The sequence below is a fragment of the Leopardus geoffroyi genome, chromosome A3 (genome assembly GCF_018350155.1).
Source record: "Leopardus geoffroyi isolate Oge1 chromosome A3, O.geoffroyi_Oge1_pat1.0, whole genome shotgun sequence".
Lineage (NCBI taxonomy): Eukaryota > Metazoa > Chordata > Mammalia > Carnivora > Felidae > Leopardus > Leopardus geoffroyi.
The window spans coordinates 61,751,817-61,774,377 of NC_059336.1; the positions used below are offsets into that span (position 1 = coordinate 61,751,817).

Here is a 22,561-nt window from a genome sequence, read left to right on the forward strand (position 1 = left end):
GAATCTGCTTCAGATTCTGTGTCTTCCTCTCTCCTTGCCCCTCCCTCACTTGCTCTCTCTCTCTCAAAAATAAAATAAACATTAATTTTCAATTTAAAAAAATGCAACATTATTGTTCTAAATTTTTTTAAGGCTTTAATACAGCTTTTAATACAAGCTATAGTAAGCAAACTACTGATACAGCTCAATCTTTTGTTTTGCTTTCAAATTGTACCACTGGACCTACTAAAACTATACAAATAAACAATGTGGGGGAGGAGTGGAGAAAAGAAAAAAGGAAGGGGAAAGAAACAAAATATATTTGGGGCAAAAAATAAAAACCTTGAAATGTCAATGGATATTATGGGAAAACAAGTGATCACTGACTAAGACAGCACAGAAACCAAACATACATGTGCTCTCCCCTCAGAAGATTCAGTCCAGGAGCACACAAAATGAAGGTTTATTTGGATAACATCAAATCCATCTTTCACATCTATAATAAATACACAGGGAAGATAGAAAAACAAATTAATGTCAAAAGGTCATCACCAGAAAGGGAAAACTAGAACAGGAAAGGGCAATGAAGCAGAGAAGATGGCCCAGGAGCAAGTCTACATACAGGAATGCAGTATATTACAAAAGAAGTCACATACAGCAGAGAAGAAAGAAAGGTAAAGGTTCATAAGTCAATGAGGTGAATAGAGCTGCTAGCTATTTAAGGAAAACTCCGTTTATATCCTGACATCACACCACACCTCAAAAATAAATCTATTTTTGCTTTGAGAGGCCAAAATTTGAGAGGCCAAAAAGATCTTTATTTTTGTTTTAAACTCAGGCTATAAAGGAAAAACTCAGGCCACACCTGAAAAAGAGATGGAATCACAAAGGAGTTACAGGATTTACAGACTGGGCTTGCAATGCAAATTTTGAGGCTAATCTAAATTATTGCCAAAATGAAAAAGAAAACGAATAACTAGGGTAACTTATCAATAAGTAATAATACCAATGAGTTAATGTCACTAATACACAAAGAGTTCACACAACATGATAAACACAAGAAGCCAGCAAATAAATGGGCAAAAGACAAGTGGGTAGTTCACAAAAGAAGTTAAATACAAACATGCTAAATTCCACTACTATTCACTACTGATGACATTAAGTTATTCATCAAAGAAACCTAGATAGAAAGGAGATCACTATTTTTATGCTAATTCAGTTTCCATGAAATGGGTATTCCCTATACACTGCTGATGTGAGTTATATCGTCTTTTTTTTTTTAATTTTTTTTAAACATTTATTTATTTTTGAGAAACAAAGAGAGACAGAGTGTGAACAGGGGAGGGGCAGAGAGAGAGGGAGACACAGAATCCAAAGCAGGCTCCAGGCTCTGAGCTGTCAGCACAGAGCCCGATGCGGGGCTCGAACTCATGAGATCACGACCTGAGCTGAAGTCAGACGATTAACTGACTAAGCCACTCAGGCACCCCAGGTGAATTATATCGTCTTAAAACAGTTTTTTGGAAAGCAATTCCATGGGAAAGATTAACCCAAAATATTCAACATGTTAATCCAGTATTTGAACTACTGGAAATCTACTCCCCAAAAAAGTCAAAAATAAAGGAGGAAATATACCACAGAAAAAGATAAGTGCTGTATATTCTCTAATAGCAAAACAATTCAAACTTACCCAAATGTCCAACAAAAAGTGACTTACAAAATTATAGTATACCACTTTAATGAAGTACAAATGACCCTGTAACAACATGGGTTTGAACTATATGTGTCCATCTATACACAGATTTTTTTTTCCTTTTTTAAAGGTTTGGTTTTTTTTTTTTTTTAAGTTTGTTTCTTTTGAGAGAGAGAGAGTGTGCTCATGAGTGGAGGAGGGGAGAGAGAGAAGGAGAGACAGAATCCCAAGCAGGCTCTGTACTGTCAATGCCGAGCCCAACGCAGGCCTTGATCTCATGAAGCATGAGATCATGACCTGAGCCAAGATCAAGAGTCAGATGCCTAACCAACTGAGCCACCCAGGTGCCCCTACACAGATTTTTTTCAATTCAGCACAGTACTGTAAATGTATTTTCTCTTCCTTATGATTTTCTTAATAACATTTACTTTATTCTAGGGGCACCAGGCTGGCTCAGTCGGAGGAGTGTACAACTCTTGATTGTGGGGTCATGAGTTCGAGTCACACATTGTGTGTAGATAGTACTGAAAAAATAAATAAACTTATAAAAAATTTTTAAAATTTTCATTATTCTTGTTTACTTTATTATAAAAACACATTATAAAATACACATAAAATAAACGTGTGAATCAACTGTTTTTGTTATCACTAAGTCTTCTGGTCAAGAAGAGGCCATTAGTAATTAAGTTTTAGGGGAGTCAAAATTTACATGTGGATTTTTCACTGCTCAGGGGGTGGGTGTTCCTAACCCCTTTGTCATTCAAGGGTCAACTGCATTATGTATCTTTTAATGTAACTTACAGAAGTTTTATAAGAACATGGGAAAATACTTGCTATAATATTAAGGAAAAAATTCAGAATTCAAAGTGGTACATAATATGACATTTATGCTTTAATTTTTTTTAAGTGGGCAATAAAGAAGACTTGAAGGAAATACACCAATATGTTCAAGAGTGAAAAGTCTTTGGGTGGCAACAATGTTTCTTTTCCTTTCTTTGTATTTTCCAAATTGTCTACAGGTATCTGCAGAGGGCAGGACAGGTTTATGACAGCCTAGGCTCAGACCTCCTGCTCTGTCTCTTCCCAGGTATGTAACCTCAAAAAATAACTCTCAGGCTGTTTCTCTTCTGAAAAACTGGAATAATAATACCAGTCCCTTCACATAATTGTTATGGGGATTAAATGAGGCAATGTATATAACACACTTAGCAATGCACAGACACACACACACACACACACACACACCTGCTTTAATCATTTGGGGGAAAAATCCTTTGAAGTGACATGAATTAAACATTTTGCAGGATAGTACGCTTCAGCACCCTCATCCAATAATTAGAAGTGATATCACGTTTTCTGGGAAATAACTGATGTAATAGTGGGAGGGAAAAATTACAATAAAAGTTATTTTTTAATATTTACAAATAATATTCTCTTTAAAACACCTGACTTAAAATTTTTTTTTAATGTTTATTTATTCTTGAGAGACAGAGAGACAGAGCATGAGTGGGTGAGGGGCAGAGAAAAAGGGAGACACAGAATCTGAAGCAGGCTCCAGGCTCTAAGCTGTCAGCACGGAGCCCGACACAAGGCTCAAAGCCACAAACTGTGAGATCACGACCTGAGCCAAAGTTGGATGCTCAACTGACTTAAGCCACGCAGGCACCCCTAAAACACCAGAATTTTATCCGAACCTGTTGAAAGATATTTTGTAATTTGAGAACTTGATAATAGATGGGCTAAGTTTTCAATGATACTTTGATTTTATGTAAATACAGTGAATGGCAACATAATACATGACATATAAATGTGTGACAAGAAAAAGTGAAAGATACCATCCATCCCACACAGATGAAGACATCAGGTTTCACACTGGTTTTAGAATTCTCTTTAACACATCTTTGAGCATTCAAGATTTAGCCTTCACTTCCAGGATAAACACAACTATATAACTCAACATCTTTTCTTTTTCCTAGAAATTACATGGGGGGTGGGAAATAAGAATGAAAAAGAAAAAACATATGCCTTCTTTGCCAAATTAGGAGACAAAAATAACATCCAGATAACGGTTGTCAAGAGCAGCTGAGAATGGGCAGAAGCTATGCAGAAGAAAGCACAGAGAACATGCACCTGGCAGTGGTCCAGAGAGTTGGGGCAGGTATTAGAAAGTGGGGGGCCCACTCAATGTCAAGGGTGAGCCTGGTCAGCAACACTGGATACTGGAACCTTAATGACAAGGACTAGTAGCAAAAGTCTACTTATTTGGTTTCCAAAGGCAAAAGAGGTAGGGCTTCACAAAGCATCACCCAGGACAAACCTATTTGTAGGAACCTCTCTCTCTCTCTAGAGCAGTAGAGAAGAAAGCCTTGAGTTGTGAAACAGACCCCTCCCTAGTCTAACTCCCATATAACCTGCCTACAGATATAGAACTTATCTCCTTCCTGTGCTGAATAATAAAAAGGAGATTAGCACACAGCATCTACATAAGGGCACTACAAGGAAAAAAAAAAAAAAAGAGCAGCAAAATTAGCAAGAGATGAGTAATGCTTCATAAAAAATGTTATCAAGGAACACATGAACATGATTAACATTTCACCATGAATAAAAATGCATACGAAGCCATCATGTCCGTGAAGGAAGAAAACAAAGCAGAAATTTAAAAACTCCAGAGTAAGATGGCAAGAAACAAGAAGAGATGAAATATAAAAACTCTGGAAACAAGAAAAAAATCACAGAAGCTAGGAGAAAATTGGTGGGAATTCAATGAAGAAAATATACTATGGAACTCATTATAAGAAGCCAGATAAGGTGAGCAGAAATCAAGTATTTTAAGATATTAGAGATAAAATGATAGATATGACAGTCAATGAAAATCAATCATGCTTTACACATAAAATGAGTCCCTGAAGAAGAAAACAGGCATGGTGCAACGGTTAAGAGAATAAACAGAGTCTGAATCCTGGCTCTGTCACAATATGAACTTGGAGAAGCTTCTTAACCACATTGTCTTGGTCTCCCCATCACTAAAATGAAAATAATAATAGTACCTACTTCATAGGGTTGTTATAAAGATTAAGTCACTTAAAATTTGATAAGAGGCTTAGGGCACCTGGGTGGCTCAGTCAGTTAAGCCTCTGACTTCAGCTCAGGGCATGATCTCACAATTCATGAGTTTGAGGCCCACATTGGGCTCTGTGCTGACAGCTCAGAGCCTGGAGCCTGCTTTGGAGTCTCCTAGAGTCTCCCTCTCTCTCTTCCCCTCCTCTTGTTCTGTCTCTGTCTCTCAAAAATGAAAAAACATTAAAAAAAATTTTTTTTTAATTTGATAAGAGGCTGGCACAGTACCCAGCACATGTACTAAACAATGTCTAACTTTTTCTTAAATCTGAAAATAATAAATAATTTAAATTTTAAAATAATAATAAATAAAACAATGGAACAGAGCAAATATTTAAAGATATAATTCAAGGAAACTTGCCTCAAATAGAAGTTTTAGATCTCCATATGTAAAGGGCACACTGCACACCAGGGAGTATCAACCACAGCAGTCAACACTGAGACATATTAGAGGACTTAATGGACTTTAAAGATAAAGAAAGAATCCTTTGGAGCAAAATGGCTGAATCCCTCAATCACACCCCCTCCCATAACAATGCCATTTTGAGAAGGCAAGTTGGCATCAATGCTACAGAAACAGAAATAGCTCTGTATCCCTGTTATGGCTACACGGATCATGAAGAGTTGGGCAAATATGACACAACCAAAGAAAACTAAAAATGTTCCAGTAACCAAGCACCCAAAAATGGAGATCTATGAATTACCTGGCAAAGATTCAAAATAATCATCTTAAAGACATTCAATGTAACACAAAAGAGCATAGACAACCATATGAAATCAGCAAAATAATGCATAAACAAAATAAAAGTTTTAATAAAGAAATAGAACCCATAAAAAAGAGCCAAAAGAGAATTCCCAAAACTGAATACAATGATAGAACTGAAAAATTCAAGAGAGCTTTAACATACTTGATCATGCAGAAGAATCATCAAACTCAAAAACAGATCATTTGATATTAACCAGTTAGAAGAACAAAAAGAAAAAAGAAAAAAAAAAAGAGTAAAGAAAGTCTGTATGAATTATGGGACACCATCAAGCAAATAAACATTCACATCATGGGAGGCCCAGTAGGAAAAGAGAAAGGGGCAGAAAAATGATTTAAAGAAATAATAGCTGAAAACTTCCCAAATCTAGGGAGACACATGGACATCAGGTACAGGAACCTCAAAGAACCCCAAGCAAGATCAACCCAAAGATTACTCTGAGACATGTTACAATAAAAATGTAGAAATTCAAAGACCAAGAGAGAATTTTGAAAGCACCAAGAGGAAAATGATTTGTCATATTCAAAGGAACCCCATAAAGCTATTAGTAGATTTCTTCTGCAGAAACCTTGCAGTCCAGGAGGAATTGGGATAATATATTCAAAGTGCTGAAAGAAAAAACTGCCAACCAAGCATATTATATCCAGGAAAACTGTCCTTCAGAAATGAAGGAGAGATAAAGACGTTCCTAGACAAACAAAAACTAAGGAAATTCATCACTATTAGACCTGCTTTGCAGAAATGCTAAAGGGAGTTCTTCAAGTTGTGATGAAAGGACACTAAGTAACAATACAGAAACATATAAAAGTCAGATACTCACTGGTAAAGGTAAATATTTAAGTAAATTCAGAATACTCTAATACTGTAATGATGGTATGTAAATGACTTCTATCTCTAGTATAAAAGTTAAACACTATTAAAAATAACTACAAAAATTTGTTAATAGACACACAATACAAAAAGATGTTAAGTGTGACATCAGTAGTATAGTATGTGGGGAGAGGAAAAGTAAAAGTGTCGAGTTTTTATATACAATTGAAGGTAACTTCTTATCAGCTTAAAATAGACTGTGATATCTACAAAATGTTTTATTTTATGTAAACCTCATGGTAACCACCAAAAATATTTATAGTAGTTATACAAAAGATAAAGGAATTAAAGCATTCCACTACAAAAAAAAAAAAAAAAAAAAGCAAAGGAAGACTGTAGGAGAACAAAGTAACAAAGGAAATTAAAAAATAGGAAACAACAAATAGGAAAATACTTACAATAGTAAGTCCTTATCTATCAATAATTATGCTAAACTTTAATAAGAGGCTAAATTATCCAATCAAAAGACACAGTGGCTGAATATATTTAAAACACACACCCACACACACACAAAATCTAACAACATGCTGCCTACAAGAGATTCACTTTAGCTTTAAGGACATAGGTTGAAAGTGAAGGGATAGGAAAAGACATTCATTCATTGAAAATGGTAACCAAAAGAGAGATAGAGTGGTTATACTTATATCAGATAAAATAGACTTTTTTTTAATGTTTATTTTTTAGAGAAAGAGAGAGTGTGCATGTGGGGGGGGGGGGAGGTGCAGAGAGCAGAAAGAGAAGGAGTCAGAGGATCTGAAGCAGGCTCCACACCATCAGGGCAGAGCTGGATGTGGGACTTGAACTCACAAACCCATGAAATCAAAACCTGAGCCAAAGTCAGATGCTTAACTGACTGAGCCACCCAGGTGCCCCAGCCAAACTTTTAATCAAAATCAGTCACAAGAGACAAAGAAAGTCACTATATAATGATAAAGGGATCAATTCATCAAAAGGCTATTACAATTATAAATATATATGCATCCAACATTGGAGTACCTAAATATTTAAAGCAAATATTCACAGAACTGAAGGAAGAAACAGACAATAATGCAGTAACAGGACTTCAATATTCCACATTCAGCAATGGACAGATAACCCAAACAGAACATCAAGAAGGAAACATTGGACTTGACCTATATCTTAGACTAAACACACCAAATGTAATTATTGATACATAAGGACTTACTAACAGAGAAAACAGGAAAATTAACACATGTGTGGAAATTAAACAACACATTCCTGAACAAAATGAGTCAAAGAAAAAGTGAAAGGGAAATAAAAAAATATCTTGAAAGGAATGAAAATGAAAATAACATATCAAAATTTATGGGTTGCAGCAAAAGCCAGTCTAAGAAAAATTAACAGCAATAACACCTACACTAAAAGGGGGAAAACAAAGAAAGACTACAGATGAGCTGAAATTTATACCTCAAGGAACTAGAAAAAGAAGAACTAAGCCCAAAGCTAGCAGAAGTAACAAAGATCAGAGCAGAAATAAATACAATGGAGACCACACAAACAATAGAAAAGATCAACAAAATTTCAGAGCTGTTTTTTTAAAATGATAAACAAAATTGACAAACTTTTAGCTAGACTTGGATAAAAAGAGAGAATCAAACAAATAAAGTCAAAAATGAAAGAAAAGTTACAACTGACACAACAGAAATACAAAGGATTATAAGAGACTAATATGAACACCAACAAACTAGATAATGGAACATATAACCTACCAAAACTGAATCACAAAGAAACAGAAAATCCAAAGAGACCAATAACAAGTAAGAAGATTGAATCAGTAATCAAAAATCTAATATAGAAAAGACCAAGACCAGATGGTTTCACTGATGAATTTTACCAAACATTAAAGAATTAATACCAATCCTTCTCAAACTCTTCCAAAAAAGTTGAAGAGAAGGGAACACACCAAAATTCATTTTACAAGGCCAGCATTACCCTGATACCAAGGCCAGATTTATCTCTGATAAATATATATGCAAAAATTCTCAACAAAATACTACCAAACCGAATTTAACAGTACATTGAAAGGATCATACATATATCATGACCCCAAAAGATTTATCCCCGGGATGCAAGGATGGTTCAACACATGCAAACAGTGTGATACACCACATTACTAGAACAATGGATTAAAAATTATATATCCTTTCACAGATGCAGAAAAAGCATTTGACAAAATTCAAAATCCTTTCATGAAAAATGACCAGGAAATGAACTCTTGACAAATTGGGTATATCAGGAACACACCTTAACATAATAAAGCCCATATGCAACAAATCCACAGCTAACATACAGAACAATGAAAAGTTGAAAGCTTTCCCACCAAGGTCAGGAAGAAGACAAGAATTCCCACCCTCACCACTCATATTCAACAAAGTATTGGAAATCTTAGTGACAGCCATCAGGCAAAAAAAGAAAAAAAGAAAAAAAAAGAAAAGGAAAGAAAAAAAGAAATAAAATACATCCAAATAAGAAAGGAAGAAGTAAAACTGCCTCTGTGTGCAGATGATATAATTTTATATACAGAAAACCCTAAAGATCCCACCAAAAAAACTGTTAGAATAAACAAATTCAGTAAACTTTGCAGGATACAAAATCAACACACAAAAATAAGTTACATTTCTATACCCTAACAACAAACCATCAGAGAAATTAAAAAACAATCCCATCATCAAAAATAATAAAATACTTAGGAATAAATTTAACCAAGGAGTTGAAATCCCCATCTTGAAGAGGCATCTGCACCCCCATGTTCACTGCAGCATTATTCACAACAGCCAAGACATGGAAACAACCAAAGTGTCCATCAATGGATGAATGGATAAAGAAGATGTGAGGTGTAGATATAGACACAGATGAAACAGATATCTTAATGAAATATTATTCAGTCTTAAGAAAGAAGGAAATCCTATCATTTGCAACAACACTGATGGACCTTACACTAAGGGCATTACACTAAGTGAAATAAAATAAAATATGATCTCACATGTGGAATCTTAAAACACACCCACATGCGCACGCACACACACACTCCTAGAAACAGTAGAAAGGTAGTTGCCAGGGGCTTACGGGGGAAATGCAGAGATGCCGGTCCAAAAGCACAAATGTCCAATTATTATGTGAGTAAGTTCTGGGGATGTAATGTGCAGATGATGATTATAGTTAACACTGTAGTATATACCTGAAAGTCACTAAGAGAGAAAATCTTAAATATTCTCACCAGAAAAAAAAAAATGGTAATTATACAAGGTGATAGACGCATTTACTAACCTTACTATGGTAATCAGTTTGAAATATATGTGTGTATCAAATCACTGTATTGTAGATCTTAAACTTACACAATATCATATGTCAATTATATCTCAATAAAGCTGGAAATAAAAACAATCCTTGTGCAACCAGGCAAAAAGACAAAGTCACTCAAAAAAAAAAAAAAAAATCAAGCTGGCTTCAGTTTCTCCTTGGCAACAGAAGACACTGGAACACAAGCCATACCACACTCAAAGGGAAAAGAATGAGCCAAGAGTTTTCTACCCAACCGAGCTGCCCTTTAAGTATGAAGATACAGAAAAGAACATTCGAAAACCCTGGGAATATTGCTCTTGTGATTCTCCCTTGAGGAAACTACTAGGACTTCAGCCAATCAAGAGATGGCTTGGGAAACCAAAGCAAATGGACTACAAGACAGAACTGAATCTATTTAATGACAGAAATAAAACTGAAACAAACATGAGAATCAGCATAACAGAAGAAAATAAAAATTTAGTCTTTAAGTTGCTTACCTATAGCAAGGTAACCTGCTGGATGATGACAGGCATAAAAGCACCCATAATTTATTGACTGGTCGACTATGTGCCAGGTGCTATATAAAATACTGTTGTGTATACACACACACACACACACACACACACACACACACAAAACCCATAAAGTAAACACCATTATCCTCATTCATAAATAAGAAAGCTAAAGCTCAGATTAGTTAAGTACCTTAACTAAGATCATGCAGCTAAGTGATAAATCCAATCTCAGGTCTGACTCCAAAATCAGGACTCTTGATTCTACTGCATTTGAGTTCCTAGAACCCAGGACAGTGCCTTATTCCTCTCTGCTTCTTCATCATTTAACACAGATAATATATCACAATAATAACAACTTATTATTGCCATTTTATAGATAAGGAACAGGAAGCAGAAAGGTTAAAACCTTGCCAAAAGTTACATAGCTATTTAAGTGACAGGGCCAGCTAGTGTGGCTGTAGAGCAGTGCTAGGCAATAGACATATGATGTGAGCCACATGTATAATTGCAAATTTTCTAGTAGCCACATTTTAGAAAGAAAAATGCAACAAGTGAATTTAATTTTATTACTATATTTGCTATAACCCGACATATCCTTGCTATCATTTTGACATATAATCTATATTAAAATTATCATTTTGACATATAATCTATATTAAAAATAATTTTCCATACTAAGTCTTTGAAATCCAGTGTGCATTTTACACTTGCAGCACATATCAAATGGGACTCAACGCATTTCAAGTGTTCAGTAGTCACATGTGGCCAGTGGCTTCTGTAATTGGACAGAGAAGCCTTAGATCTGCATGTGCCACCAACTTTAACGACATACAAACCCTCTGTTTTCCATTCTCCAGCATCTATTCCTGAAGTGTTATTTTACCAAAAAAAAAAAAGGAATGAGTTACATGATCTCAGTGATCTCTACCTTCACAGAAAAGCTATCCTAGGGTTAGGTTAGGGCTTCACCTGTACAGAAGGTCACATTTACGCTTGTCATTGGATCATATCTTGTGATGGTGATCTGTTCTCCCTGTTTTTCCTGTTCCCCACCCTCCCTCCATATTCAAGCAGATATCAGGCACATCGCAAATCTGCCCTAAAGGAAGCAGGGCAGAAAGACAAACAAGCCAGCAAGACATTCTGGCTTTTTCTTTTGAAGTCTAACCCCCTAGAGAGGGTTTACAGAGCAGATAGTTTTGAAAAAGCAGGAGGGAGAAAGGAGTTGTCCCAGATTAGGAAATTCCCCTCAGTGTGGGGGTAGAAGAGGAGAGGGTCCCAGGAGAAGATGGGGACTGTCCCCACATCTCTGCAGCCCCTTGGAAGGTGCATGGTGAATCCAGTGTGGTACGGCAGGGTCTGTAAAAGACTCCCACATCCAAAGCCCAGCATGGGAGCAGTAGAGAACTGGTCGACCTAGAATGGCCATAAGCCAGGGATAATGGGTATTTATAGGATGATGTCCGGGAACAGATGTCCAATAACTACAGCCCTCTCCTGAAGGGTTTCTTAGCACTGCCTAGGATCTCTAAACCTTGGGAAAAGCTCAGGAGGGGGACCCCGAAAATAACTGAGTTTAATTTCCTACCACTGTGCTAGGATAGAAGGGCCCTGGAATCAAAAATTAAACTGAATTCTAGAAATCAAAGAATATGACCAACCTTGCTTTGTGACCAGACATTCATATGTAACATTAGGGGCTTCTCTTGAGTGGGCAGTGTCTCTCACACAAGCATTACACTGGAGCCAATTCATCTCTAGTGGATGGCTGTAACCATTGGAAACCGATGTGCAAAAAGGGTGTGGTCTCTTGGAAGTCACTGCAGACTTGGGGAACACCACTGGCTTGAGATAAGACTGAGTTTGAAAGAATAGTACACAATACTTTTAAGTCCTGGTCAGATACAAAGTAGTCGGCTAAAAGGCCACTTGGAGTTTGCTTAGACAATTAGTTTCCCTAGAATGCCCAGAAACAGGGACATGGATGATGATTTTTCAGGCCTCTATTTCAGATTCTGAAGAAAGAAGAACTATTTCAGCAGCACCAGCTGAAGCCCTACCAGCCAGGGCAGATGAAGCCTGTCACTGCTGTCAAGCCCTGACTGTCATGTTTAGGAGGTTAGGAAGCTAAATTCCACAGATTTCATAAAAGCCAACGACCAAGACAAGGAGACTCTGCTACCTGCAATCCAACCCACACCTTGACCTGCTGTCAAAGAGATGGCCTGGTGCCCATGCCAGGAGAATGTTGGGGAGGGGGAAGCCTGGCCCAGGCAAGAACAATGAAAGTATTGCCCAGTCCTGGAGAGGAATCTTTTCTTCAAAAAATGCCTAGAGTTCAGGGAAGCTCAAATACCTGTTTTATTTTGCTTATGGATGAGATGAATATTTCATGATATACAAAGACCATGAAGAGAATCCATACTCATTAACTGGGAGGGAAGTCAAGTTGCAGGGGGCTGGGTGGCTCAGAAGAGCTCTAGAAGGTAGCATCGCTCTGGTCCCACAGTAATTAGGCTCTGTTAGTACCCCTCTTCCTCTCCAGCAGACTGTCAAGCCCAGAACAAAGAGAGAAAGAGGCAAGGACACCACATGAAGAGAAACACAGGAGAGGAGAGTGCTGGCTGTTCTATGCCCCATAACTATAAACATAAGCAGGCACCCAGCCAACTCTGGGCAGAAAGCCAAGGAGGAAGATTGCTGTGACAATGCACAGACCTAAAGCTTTAGGTCGGCATCATCTGCCAGATTAAATCTCCCATAATTCCTAAAGCTAAACCAAAAATCCTGTTCTCCCCAATGAGGAGAGCCCATTCAAAGGTCATGGAGCATTCCTATATAGGATAGAGCCTGGACTGGGAGGAAGCAGACTTTCTAAGACAGGAAGTCATTGCTGGAAGTGAAAGGTAAGAAGTCCACGCAGCGCCCAAGTTTCCACACCCAACTCCTGGGAGCCTGAGATTATAATCCACCCAGCCAAATACTACCAATGTCCTGAGAGTCCAATGCTGGCCAGTGACCTAGCCCCACCCTTTTGCAGGTGACAAACCATTCCTTTCTTAAAACATGGAGATTTGCTTCAGGAAATGTGGATAGCCAAGGTCATGTCATGACGTTTGCAATATGACTACTGTACCCTACACACACACACATACACACACACACACACACACACACACACACACACACACTCTTTCCCTTTGTCATTACTCTGTGCTTGTGTTTTCCAGAGATGCCCACAGCGAGGGGAAAGCACATTTTCCCCTAATGTGTGAAAAAATGAGAGTGAGGTGGTAATAAAAAATCATTATGAAATTTTTAACTGATCTATCTTGCACATCAGAGTTTGTGAAGAGAGATTCTTGTCTGCCCTGGTTTCTGGACCCTTCCCAAACTATGACTAAAAGATGCTGTCCTGTCAGTGACTCATAGGCCACAAGCAGATAGATGCCTTATAAGCAATCTGAGAGAACAGAGTGGAGAGGATCATCAGGAAAGAGTCCTCAGAAAGGTAACATATATACAGAGGGGACAGAGAAACCCAAGCAAAGGCAGGGGAGAGGTATCTTTGAGGGCTCAACTGAGAGCAAATATGTGTTGCTCTAAAAAGGCAACAAACATTGAGACAGGGGCCTCAGACAGAAAGTAGGGGTCCTGTGCAAAAGTGAGGTTACAAGCTGGGGCAGAACCAAGTGAACAGTACCATGCTTGATGAATATAAAACTTCAGCAAAAGCTATGAATGAACTCCCAAAACACTTAAATTTAAAATACTGTCATTTTGGGGCACCTGGGTGGCTTGGTCGGTTAAGCGTCCAACCGGCTCAGGTCATGATCTCATGGCCCGTGAGTTCGAGCCCCGCGTCAGGCTCTGTGCTGACCACTCAGAGTCTGCAGCCTGTTTCAGATTCTGTGTTTCCCTCTCTCTCTGCCCCTCCCCTGTTCATGCTCTGTCTCTCTCTGTCTCAAAAATAAATAAACGTTAAAAAAATTTTTTTTAAATAATGTCATTTCAATACACCTATGTTTCAATTCTTCACTATTTTTCAACTATTTTAATAACCAAGAAACAATCATTAAAAATAATAAATTAAAACATGTACATGGGGCACCTGGGTGGCTCAGTAGGTTAACCATCCGACTTCAGCTCAGGTCATGGTCTCATGGTTCATGAGTTAAAGCCCTGCATCAGGCTCTGTGTTGACAGCTCAGAGCCTAGAGCCTGCTTTGGATTCTGTGCCTCCCTCTCTGTCCCTCCCCCACTCACACTCTATCTTTCTCTCAAAAATAAACATTTAAATAAATAAACAAACAAATAAGTAAAATGTGTATAGAGGCACACATTTTTTCCCTTTACCTTAGGCTACCGTATGACCTAACACATCATTGCTGGAGCCTGTCTTTATTTAAAATTGTGACGCTCTGATCACGATGGATTTTTTGCACTAACTTTGAACTTTTTTTTTTTAAGTTTATTTACTTATTTTAAGAGACACAGAGACAGTCCAAGTGGGGGAGGGGCAGAGAGCGAGGGAGAGAGATTATCCCAAGCGGCCTCCACACTAACAGTGCAGAGACCGACATGGGGCTTGAACTCAGGAACCTGAGATCTTGACCTGAGCTGAAACCAAGAGTCAGACACTCAACCGACTGAGCCACTCAGGTGCCCCTAACTTTGAACTTTTAAAACACTGCACTATTGTATTAAACAAGCACATGAAAAGATGCTCAAATATCACTAATCAATAGGAAAATGCAAATCAAAACCACAAGATACCACTTCACACCTAGGATAGCTATTAACCAAAAACAAAAAGTAAACAAGCCAAAACCCAGAAAATAACACGTATTAGTGAGGAAGTGGAAAACCTATGCACTGTCGGTGGGAGTGTAAAACAGAGCAGCCACTATAGTGAACAAGGTGGAGGTTCCACAAAAGTTAAAAATAGAATTACCATACATGATGAGTGGGGTATATAACCCAAATAATTGAAAGCAGAGTCTCAAAGGGATAGTTGTATATGTGTGTTCACAGCAGCATCATGCACAGTAGCCGAAAGGCGGAAACAGCCTGAGTGTCCATCAATGGATAAATGGATAAAAAAAATGTGGTCAATACATGCAAGAGAAGATTATTCAGCTTTCAAAAGGGAGGAAATTCTGGCACATGCTACAACATGGATGAACCTTAAGGACATAGGTTAAAGTAAAATAAGCCAGACACAAAATGATACTGTATGATCCCACTTACGTGAGGTATCTAAAGTAGCCAAATTCAGAGACAGAAAGTAGAATGGCAGATGCCAGGGGCTGGAGGAGGGGAAATGGGGATTTGCTGTTTTAATGGGTACAGCTTTGCAGATGAGAAGAGCCTTGGAGATTGGCTGCCCAGCAAAGTGAGTGCACGTAGCACTCCTGAACTGTACACTTAAGAAAAAGTTAAGATGACAAATTTTATGTTACATATATGTTACTACAATTTTTAAAATGATTCTTTATCTTGACTACAGTTTTTCTGCATTGGCATAGTGCACGGGGTAATGGTAAGTCATGCCAATAATCTGGAACCCAGAGAGTCGGTAATAGCAGGAAATCTCTTCCAGGTCAGTTCTCTGAGCAGTGTCCCTCTAACCCTTCAATTGACAGTCTCTTCTTTCTATACAACAGGTGGCACAATGAACTCCTGAGAAGGCATCCTCTCTCCCCAGCCTGGAGAGGGGCCCAGGCAAACTCATACTGATAAATGCTTGACCTCGATAGTGGGAAATAGGGAAAGGGAACTGAGCAGGAAGGCCTGAACATCTGCCTCTGAGGCCTTGGGTCAGACTGGGAACCACTGTGTCAAAGGATTTCTGGGCAGTTTTTGAGTAGGAGAAATGCAATGTTGGCATTTCTGGGACACTGTGACAGATAGAGGACACAAGATTGCATATTTAGGATTCGGGCTCTCTCCTCAGATTCAGAATGTGGGATCGCTGAAATGGCATCAGAATGGCAGGCCACAGTCTGAGCACTTCATTCCAAGAAAATGTTTTAATCTATAATTTAATTTGCATGATTCACAGGTTTGGGAAGATGGTAGTTGCTGCAAATGTAAGCTATGCAGCCAGATAGGTTTCCCTTTATAACTAAGTTGCCAAGGAACACATAAACCAAAATTAAACCCCTTTACAGAAATTGGCATGCCTTGGGGAACTGGGACATCTCACATTCTTTACCCTGATTGAAATATTGCCCACTAGGCTTAATCTTGTAAAATACTTTCAGTAGGCATGGCATACATCCTGAATTAACTGTTTTTGTTAGATTAGCATTAATCTTCCTTGACAACTGACATTTTCTCAAACTCTCTGAAGAAACCCACTTCACCAACAGAACAAGGGCATAAGTTACCTAAATCAGGGCCGCCAGTGAGACCTAGTGGAAACTCTTCCCTGCTCCTGTGGGACACTGAGAATCTGAATCCACAAAGTATGTGTCAGGGACAGGCTTTGTGATTTGACCCCTCTCCTTCGCCTCCACCTGACCACCTGTCCCTTTACGCAACTGTGTCCTCCTCAGGTGCAGTATTGTTATATAAACAAAGAAACCTGTCACGCAGATGTGTCCTGCAGCTTCTTCTCTTCTCCCAGAGAGTAGTTCTTGCCTCATACTGAAGCTAGAAATCTCTGCCAATAACTTCAAATGTAGGAGGGTGGAGGTGGCGATGGGCCTTTTTCAGACCTCTAACAGCACCATGCCGCATCACCTCTCAATCCCTTCCTTCCTTGCTTTTCTCAGCAGAGCTCACTCGGTGTCTTTGGCACTTTGCAATGTCAGCAGCTCCAAAGAAAGTCCCATCTCTTGGCTTTCTGAGTAACCTTCTAGTACCATTTTTTCTGAACCTATTTCTCACTGATTTTGTGACCTCCTTCCCTATGCCTGTTAAATCTCTGATGACACTCTTTGAATGAAGGGGGAGGTTCACTCTGCCTCCACAAAGGTTCCTGTGCATGCCTGGCCCTCATAAGAGGCAGGTCAATCCTGCACATGAATCTACAAGCCCTGCTGTCACTGACAGGCTGGGCAGCAGAAACTTCCCAAGAACTGCAGGGATCCTCACCACAGCATCCAGCTAACCTGGGCACAGCACAGGAGTTCTGCCTTACCAGGAACTAAGTCCAGCACTGACATACCAGGACTACATCTCCAGAAGGTTCTCATATTAGTTCAACACATACTACTTAGGCCACTTCCCTGGGTAACAAACTTATGCCTGGTTGCTGAGCTGACAAATTCATCATTACCATCATGAACTTCCCCTGGACCATATAAATAATAAAAAGGATACCAGTGGTCCCTACGTGGTACTTTATTTCCCAAGCATACAGAAAATCTGAAGTTAAGATATAAACCACACTGTGTTGTTGTTGTTTATTGTTGTTGCTGTTTTTTCCATCCCAGATACCTGGAGGGGGTTTTCCTTTCAGTTTCCTTGAATTCCAAGTATTTACACTGTCACCATCCTTTAAGGCAGATGCAGGAAATTCCACACACTCTGTTCTCTCTGCAAAGGCATGGAATCTGAAACATGAAGAGATTTGCAACATTAGGCTAATTGTGGTATTTGTGTATGTCTATTCATTCTCCCAGGACTGTGAACTTGCTCTGCTGTGGTACTGAGCATCTTAGATGTTTCACTGCTTTTCCGTGTACCTGATCAATTCCCCCAAACAAAAGACAGGGAGGCAAAAGAGAAGAGAGAGCTGCAAATGTATTGGGATTTTAACAGATGACTCTTCTCCTCATTAGAGGGTAATTAGGCCAACCAAATTGTATTTATTGACCCTGGAAAAATGATACCCTCTGCTTTATTTATCTTCTGTTCCCAGGTGCAATCATGTCAACACAGTGTTGACAAGCCAACAGTCTAATGAGGCCCCAACAGTGCCTGTGGCCCTGTGGGTTCAGTGTTGAAAGCTGGCGACAACAAGCACCATTGGCTCAACTGTCAATTGCCAAAGGGCTTCAGTCAACTTTAACTTGGCAAACACAAACTTCCCTTGAGTGTAAGCAGAAGCACTAATGAAAAAAATTCTTGTGTGGACTAGTTTTTAAGGCCTGACTCCTCAAAATGTGGTCCCAGGAGCAGCAACAGCACTGGCAACTAGTTAGAGATGCACATTCCTGGGCCCTACCTGGATCTGCTGAGTCAGAATAAGCACTTTAATAAGATCCCTAGGGGGATTCGTGTGCATGATAAAGCTCAAGAAGCACTGGGGTAATCTACAAAATGATAGGCTAAGCACACCCATGACACCAATTATCTGGAATCCAAAAAGCCAGTGATAGCAGGTATTTTCTTTCAGATTATCAGAAGATTTCTGGGTAATGCTCCTCCAGCCCCTTAAAGTTCCACCTCGGCCTGTTACTCAGCACGAAGAGAATCCTGAAGCACGAGTTGAGATGGACAGACAGATGCATGGATGATAGAAGAGATGTGGGGGCTTCTCCTGGGCCACGGGAAGCCTCAGCCCTATTTATTTCTAAAGGCTTTCAGGTAAGACTAGAACAATGACTTGATGGCACTAAACAAGCCAGCCTTGTTCCAATAGCCCCTCATGAGGACAATGGACCCTTAACCTGGCCACTCCTGCCTCCCGCAGGTGCTTCCACCAGAGCAGAAATGGCCAGCTGCCTTTGTCCTGTGACCTCCTTACCCAGCAGAGTGGGGAGGGATGAGGTTTGTCCTACCAGGTCCCACATTCTGAGTGCCCAGGACTTCAGTGCCCAGGACCTGTTCTCCAGATTAGAAAAGAGAACAGGGCAGACATTTCCTCTGGCTAATACAACCTCATTTGTGCAAGAAAGCAAAACATGCTTTGCAGCTGGGTGGCTCTGTTTAGACACAGACTCGGGCACAAGGGAACCAAGAGTCCAGCCTCCTTGCAAGCCTGAGAAGCTCAGGGCATGCCCTTTATAGTCCATACAAACTGCACCACAGCTAGAACTCAAAAACCAAAGGTGTGCAGAGGCCAAGCAAGAGACACAGCAGTCTGGCTGGGGGCAGAGCAGGCAGGAGCACTGCTGGCTGTGGGTCAGGCTCATCCATGAGGGCCAAAACAGAGACAGAAAAGCATGTCTATGTGTCATCCTCTTCTGCAAAACTCACTTGATGGTGCTCGGCCTAAACTGCAGCTTCTCCCATATTAAATTACACCCTAACCCCTCACCTGCCCACAGAAAGTGCCCCACATGAATTAAGCAGAGGACTAGCAAGACAGATGGTCCTGCCAATTGACTTTTACTCTCTCTACTAGCAAAAGTAGGACAGTGAGGGGCGCCTGGGTGGCGCAGTCGGTTAAGCGTCCGACTTCAGCCAGGTCACGATCTCGCGGTCCGTGAGTTCGAGCCCCGCGTCGGGCTCTGGGCGGATGGCTCGGAGCCTGGAGCCTGTTTCCGATTCTGTGTCTCCCTCCCTCTCTGCCCCTCCCCCGTTCATGCTCTGTCTCTCTCTGTCCCAAAAATAAATAAACGTTGAAAAAAAAAATTAAAAAAAAAAAAAAGTAGGACAGTGAGCCCCCTCTTTATTGGGCGGAGGTGGTTAGGAACCCAAAATTGAAGCACCTAATGTTAAAAGATTTTCAAAGGGCCTTAAGAGAAGCCAGAGCAGTGGTCCTCAGAGTCACCAGGGGTTTGGTTAAGAATGAATATTCTTGGCCCTCCCTAGAGCTCACAAATCAGGATCTCTGGGGCTGTGGCCAAGATATTTGCATTTTAATCAAACTCCCTAGGCAGCTCTTATTCAAAGTGAATGATTAAATGCATATCCCCAGGATCTCCTCTATTACGTAGAAGTATCAGCCTGTAAGGTGAAGCCCTTGACCTCTGAATTATTATTTTATTTTTTAAATTTACATCCAAATTAGTTAGCATATAGTGCAACAATGATTTCAGGAGTAGATTCCTTAGTGCCCCTTACCCATTTAGCCCATCCCCCCTCCCACAACCCCCCCAGTAACCCTCAGTTTGTTCTCCATATTTAAGAGTCTCTTCTGTTTTGTTCCCCTCCCTATTTTTGTACTATTTTTGCTTCCCTTCCCTTATGTTCATCTGCTTTGTATCTTAAAGTCCTCATATGAGTGAAGTCATGTATTTGTCTTTCTTTAATTTCACTTAGCATAATACCATCTAGTTTCATCCATGTAGTTGCAAATGGCAAGATTTCATTCTTTTTGATTGCCGAGTTATACTCCATTGTATATATATACCACATCTTCTCTCTCCATTCGTCCATCAATGGACATTTGGGCTCTTTCCATACTTTGGCTATTGTTGATAGTGCTGCTATAAACATGGGGGTGCATGTGTCCCTTCGGAACAGCATCCTTGTATCCCTTGGATAAATACCTAGTAGTGCAATTGCTGGGTCATAGGGTAGTTCTATTTTTAATTTTTTGAGGAACCTCCATCCTGTTTTCCAGAGTGGCTGCACCAGCTTGCATTCGCACCAGCAGTGCAAAAGAGATCCTCTTTCTCCACATTCTTGCCAACATCTGTTGTTGCCTGAGTTGTTAATGCTAGCCACTCTGACAGGTGTAAGGTGGTATCTCATTGTGGTGGCTTTGATTTGTATTTCCCTGATGATGAGTGATGTTGAGCATTTTTTCATGTGTCAGTTGGCCATCTGGATGTCTTCTTTGGAGAAGTGTCTATTCATGTCTTTTGCCCATTTCTTCACCGGATTATTTGTTTTTTGGGTGTGGAGTTTGAGAAGTTCTTTATAGATTTTGGATACTAACCCTTTATCTGATATGTTGTTTGCAAATATCTTCTCCCATTCCATCGGTTGCCTTTTAGTTTTGCTAATTGTTTCCTTCACCGTGCAACAGCTTTTTATTTTGATGAGGTCCCAGTAGTTCATTTTTGCTTTTGTTTCCCTTGTCTCTGGAGACGTGTTGAGTAAGAAGTTGCTGTGGCCAAGATCAAAGAGGTTTTTGCCTGCTTTCTCCTCGAGGATTTTTATGGCTTCTTGTCTTACATTTAGGTCTTTCATCCATTTTGAGTTTATTTTTGTGTATGGTGTAAGAAAGTGGTCCAGGTTCACTCTTCTGCATGTCGTTGTCCAATTTTCCCAGCACCACTTTATTCCATTGGATATTCTGTCCTGCTTTGTCAAAGATTGGTTGGCCATACGTTTGTGTGTCCATTTCTGGGTTCTTTATTCTGTTCCATTGATCTGATTGTCTGTTCTTGTGCCAATACCATACTGTCTTGATGATTACAACTTTGAAGTATAGCTTGAAGTCCGGGATTGTGATGCCTCCTGCTTTGGTTTTCTTTTTCAGGATTGCTTTGGCTATTTGGGGTCTTTTCCGGTTCCATACAAATTTTAGGATTATTTGTTCTAGCTCTGTGAAGAATGCTGGTGTTATTTTGATAGGGATTGCATTGAATATATAGATTGCTTTGGGTAGTATCAACATTTTAACAATATTTATTCTCCCTATCCAGGAGCATGGAATCTTTTTCCATTTCTTTGTGTCTTCTTCAATTTCTTTCATGAGCTTTCTATAGTTTTCAGTGTATAGATTTTTTACCTCTTTGGTTAGATTTACTCCTAGGTATTTTATGGCTTTTGGTGGAATTGTAAATGGGATTGATTCCTTGATTTCTCTTTCTGTTGCTTCATTGTTGATGTATAGGAATGCAACTGATTTCTGTGTATTGATTTTATATCCTGCAACTTTCCTGAATTCATGAATCAGTTCTAGCAGTGTTTTGGTGGAATCTTTTGGGTTTTCCATATAGAGTATCATGTCATCTGCGAAGAGTGAAAGTTTGACCTCCTCCTAGCCTATTTGGATGCCTTTTATTTCTTTGTGTTGTCTGATTGCAGAGGCTAAGACTTCCAATACTATGTTGAATAACAGTGGCAAGAGTGGACATCCCTGTCTTGTTCCTGACCCTAGGGGGAAAGCTCTCAGTTTTTCCCCATTGAGGATGATATTAGCATTGGGTCTTTTGTATATGGCTTTTATTACCTCAAGGTATGATCCTTCTATCCCTACTTTCTTGAGGGTTTTTATCAAGAAAGGATGCTGTATTTTGTTAAATGCGTTCTCTGCATCTACTGAGAGGATCATATAGTTCTTGTCCTTTCTTTTATTGATGTGATGAATCACACTGATTGTTTTCTGGATATTGAACCAGCCCTGCATCCCAGGTATAAATCCTACTTGGTCATGGTGAATAATTTTTTTTATGTATTGTTGGATACAGTTGGCAAATATCTTGTTGAGGATTTTTGCATCCATGTTCATCAGGGAAATTGGTCTATAG

General features: G+C 39.5%; 1 protein-coding gene across 1 annotated transcript in view; it reads right to left on the minus strand.

Annotated features, from left to right (window-relative positions):
- Positions 1–22,561, minus strand: part of VWA3B (von Willebrand factor A domain containing 3B) — a 208,361-nt gene that overhangs the window by 149,607 nt on the left and 36,193 nt on the right. Inside the window, 1 exon segment of the mRNA XM_045445795.1 lies at positions 17,688–17,803. Within this exon segment, the coding sequence (XP_045301751.1) occupies positions 17,688–17,803 (116 nt within the window).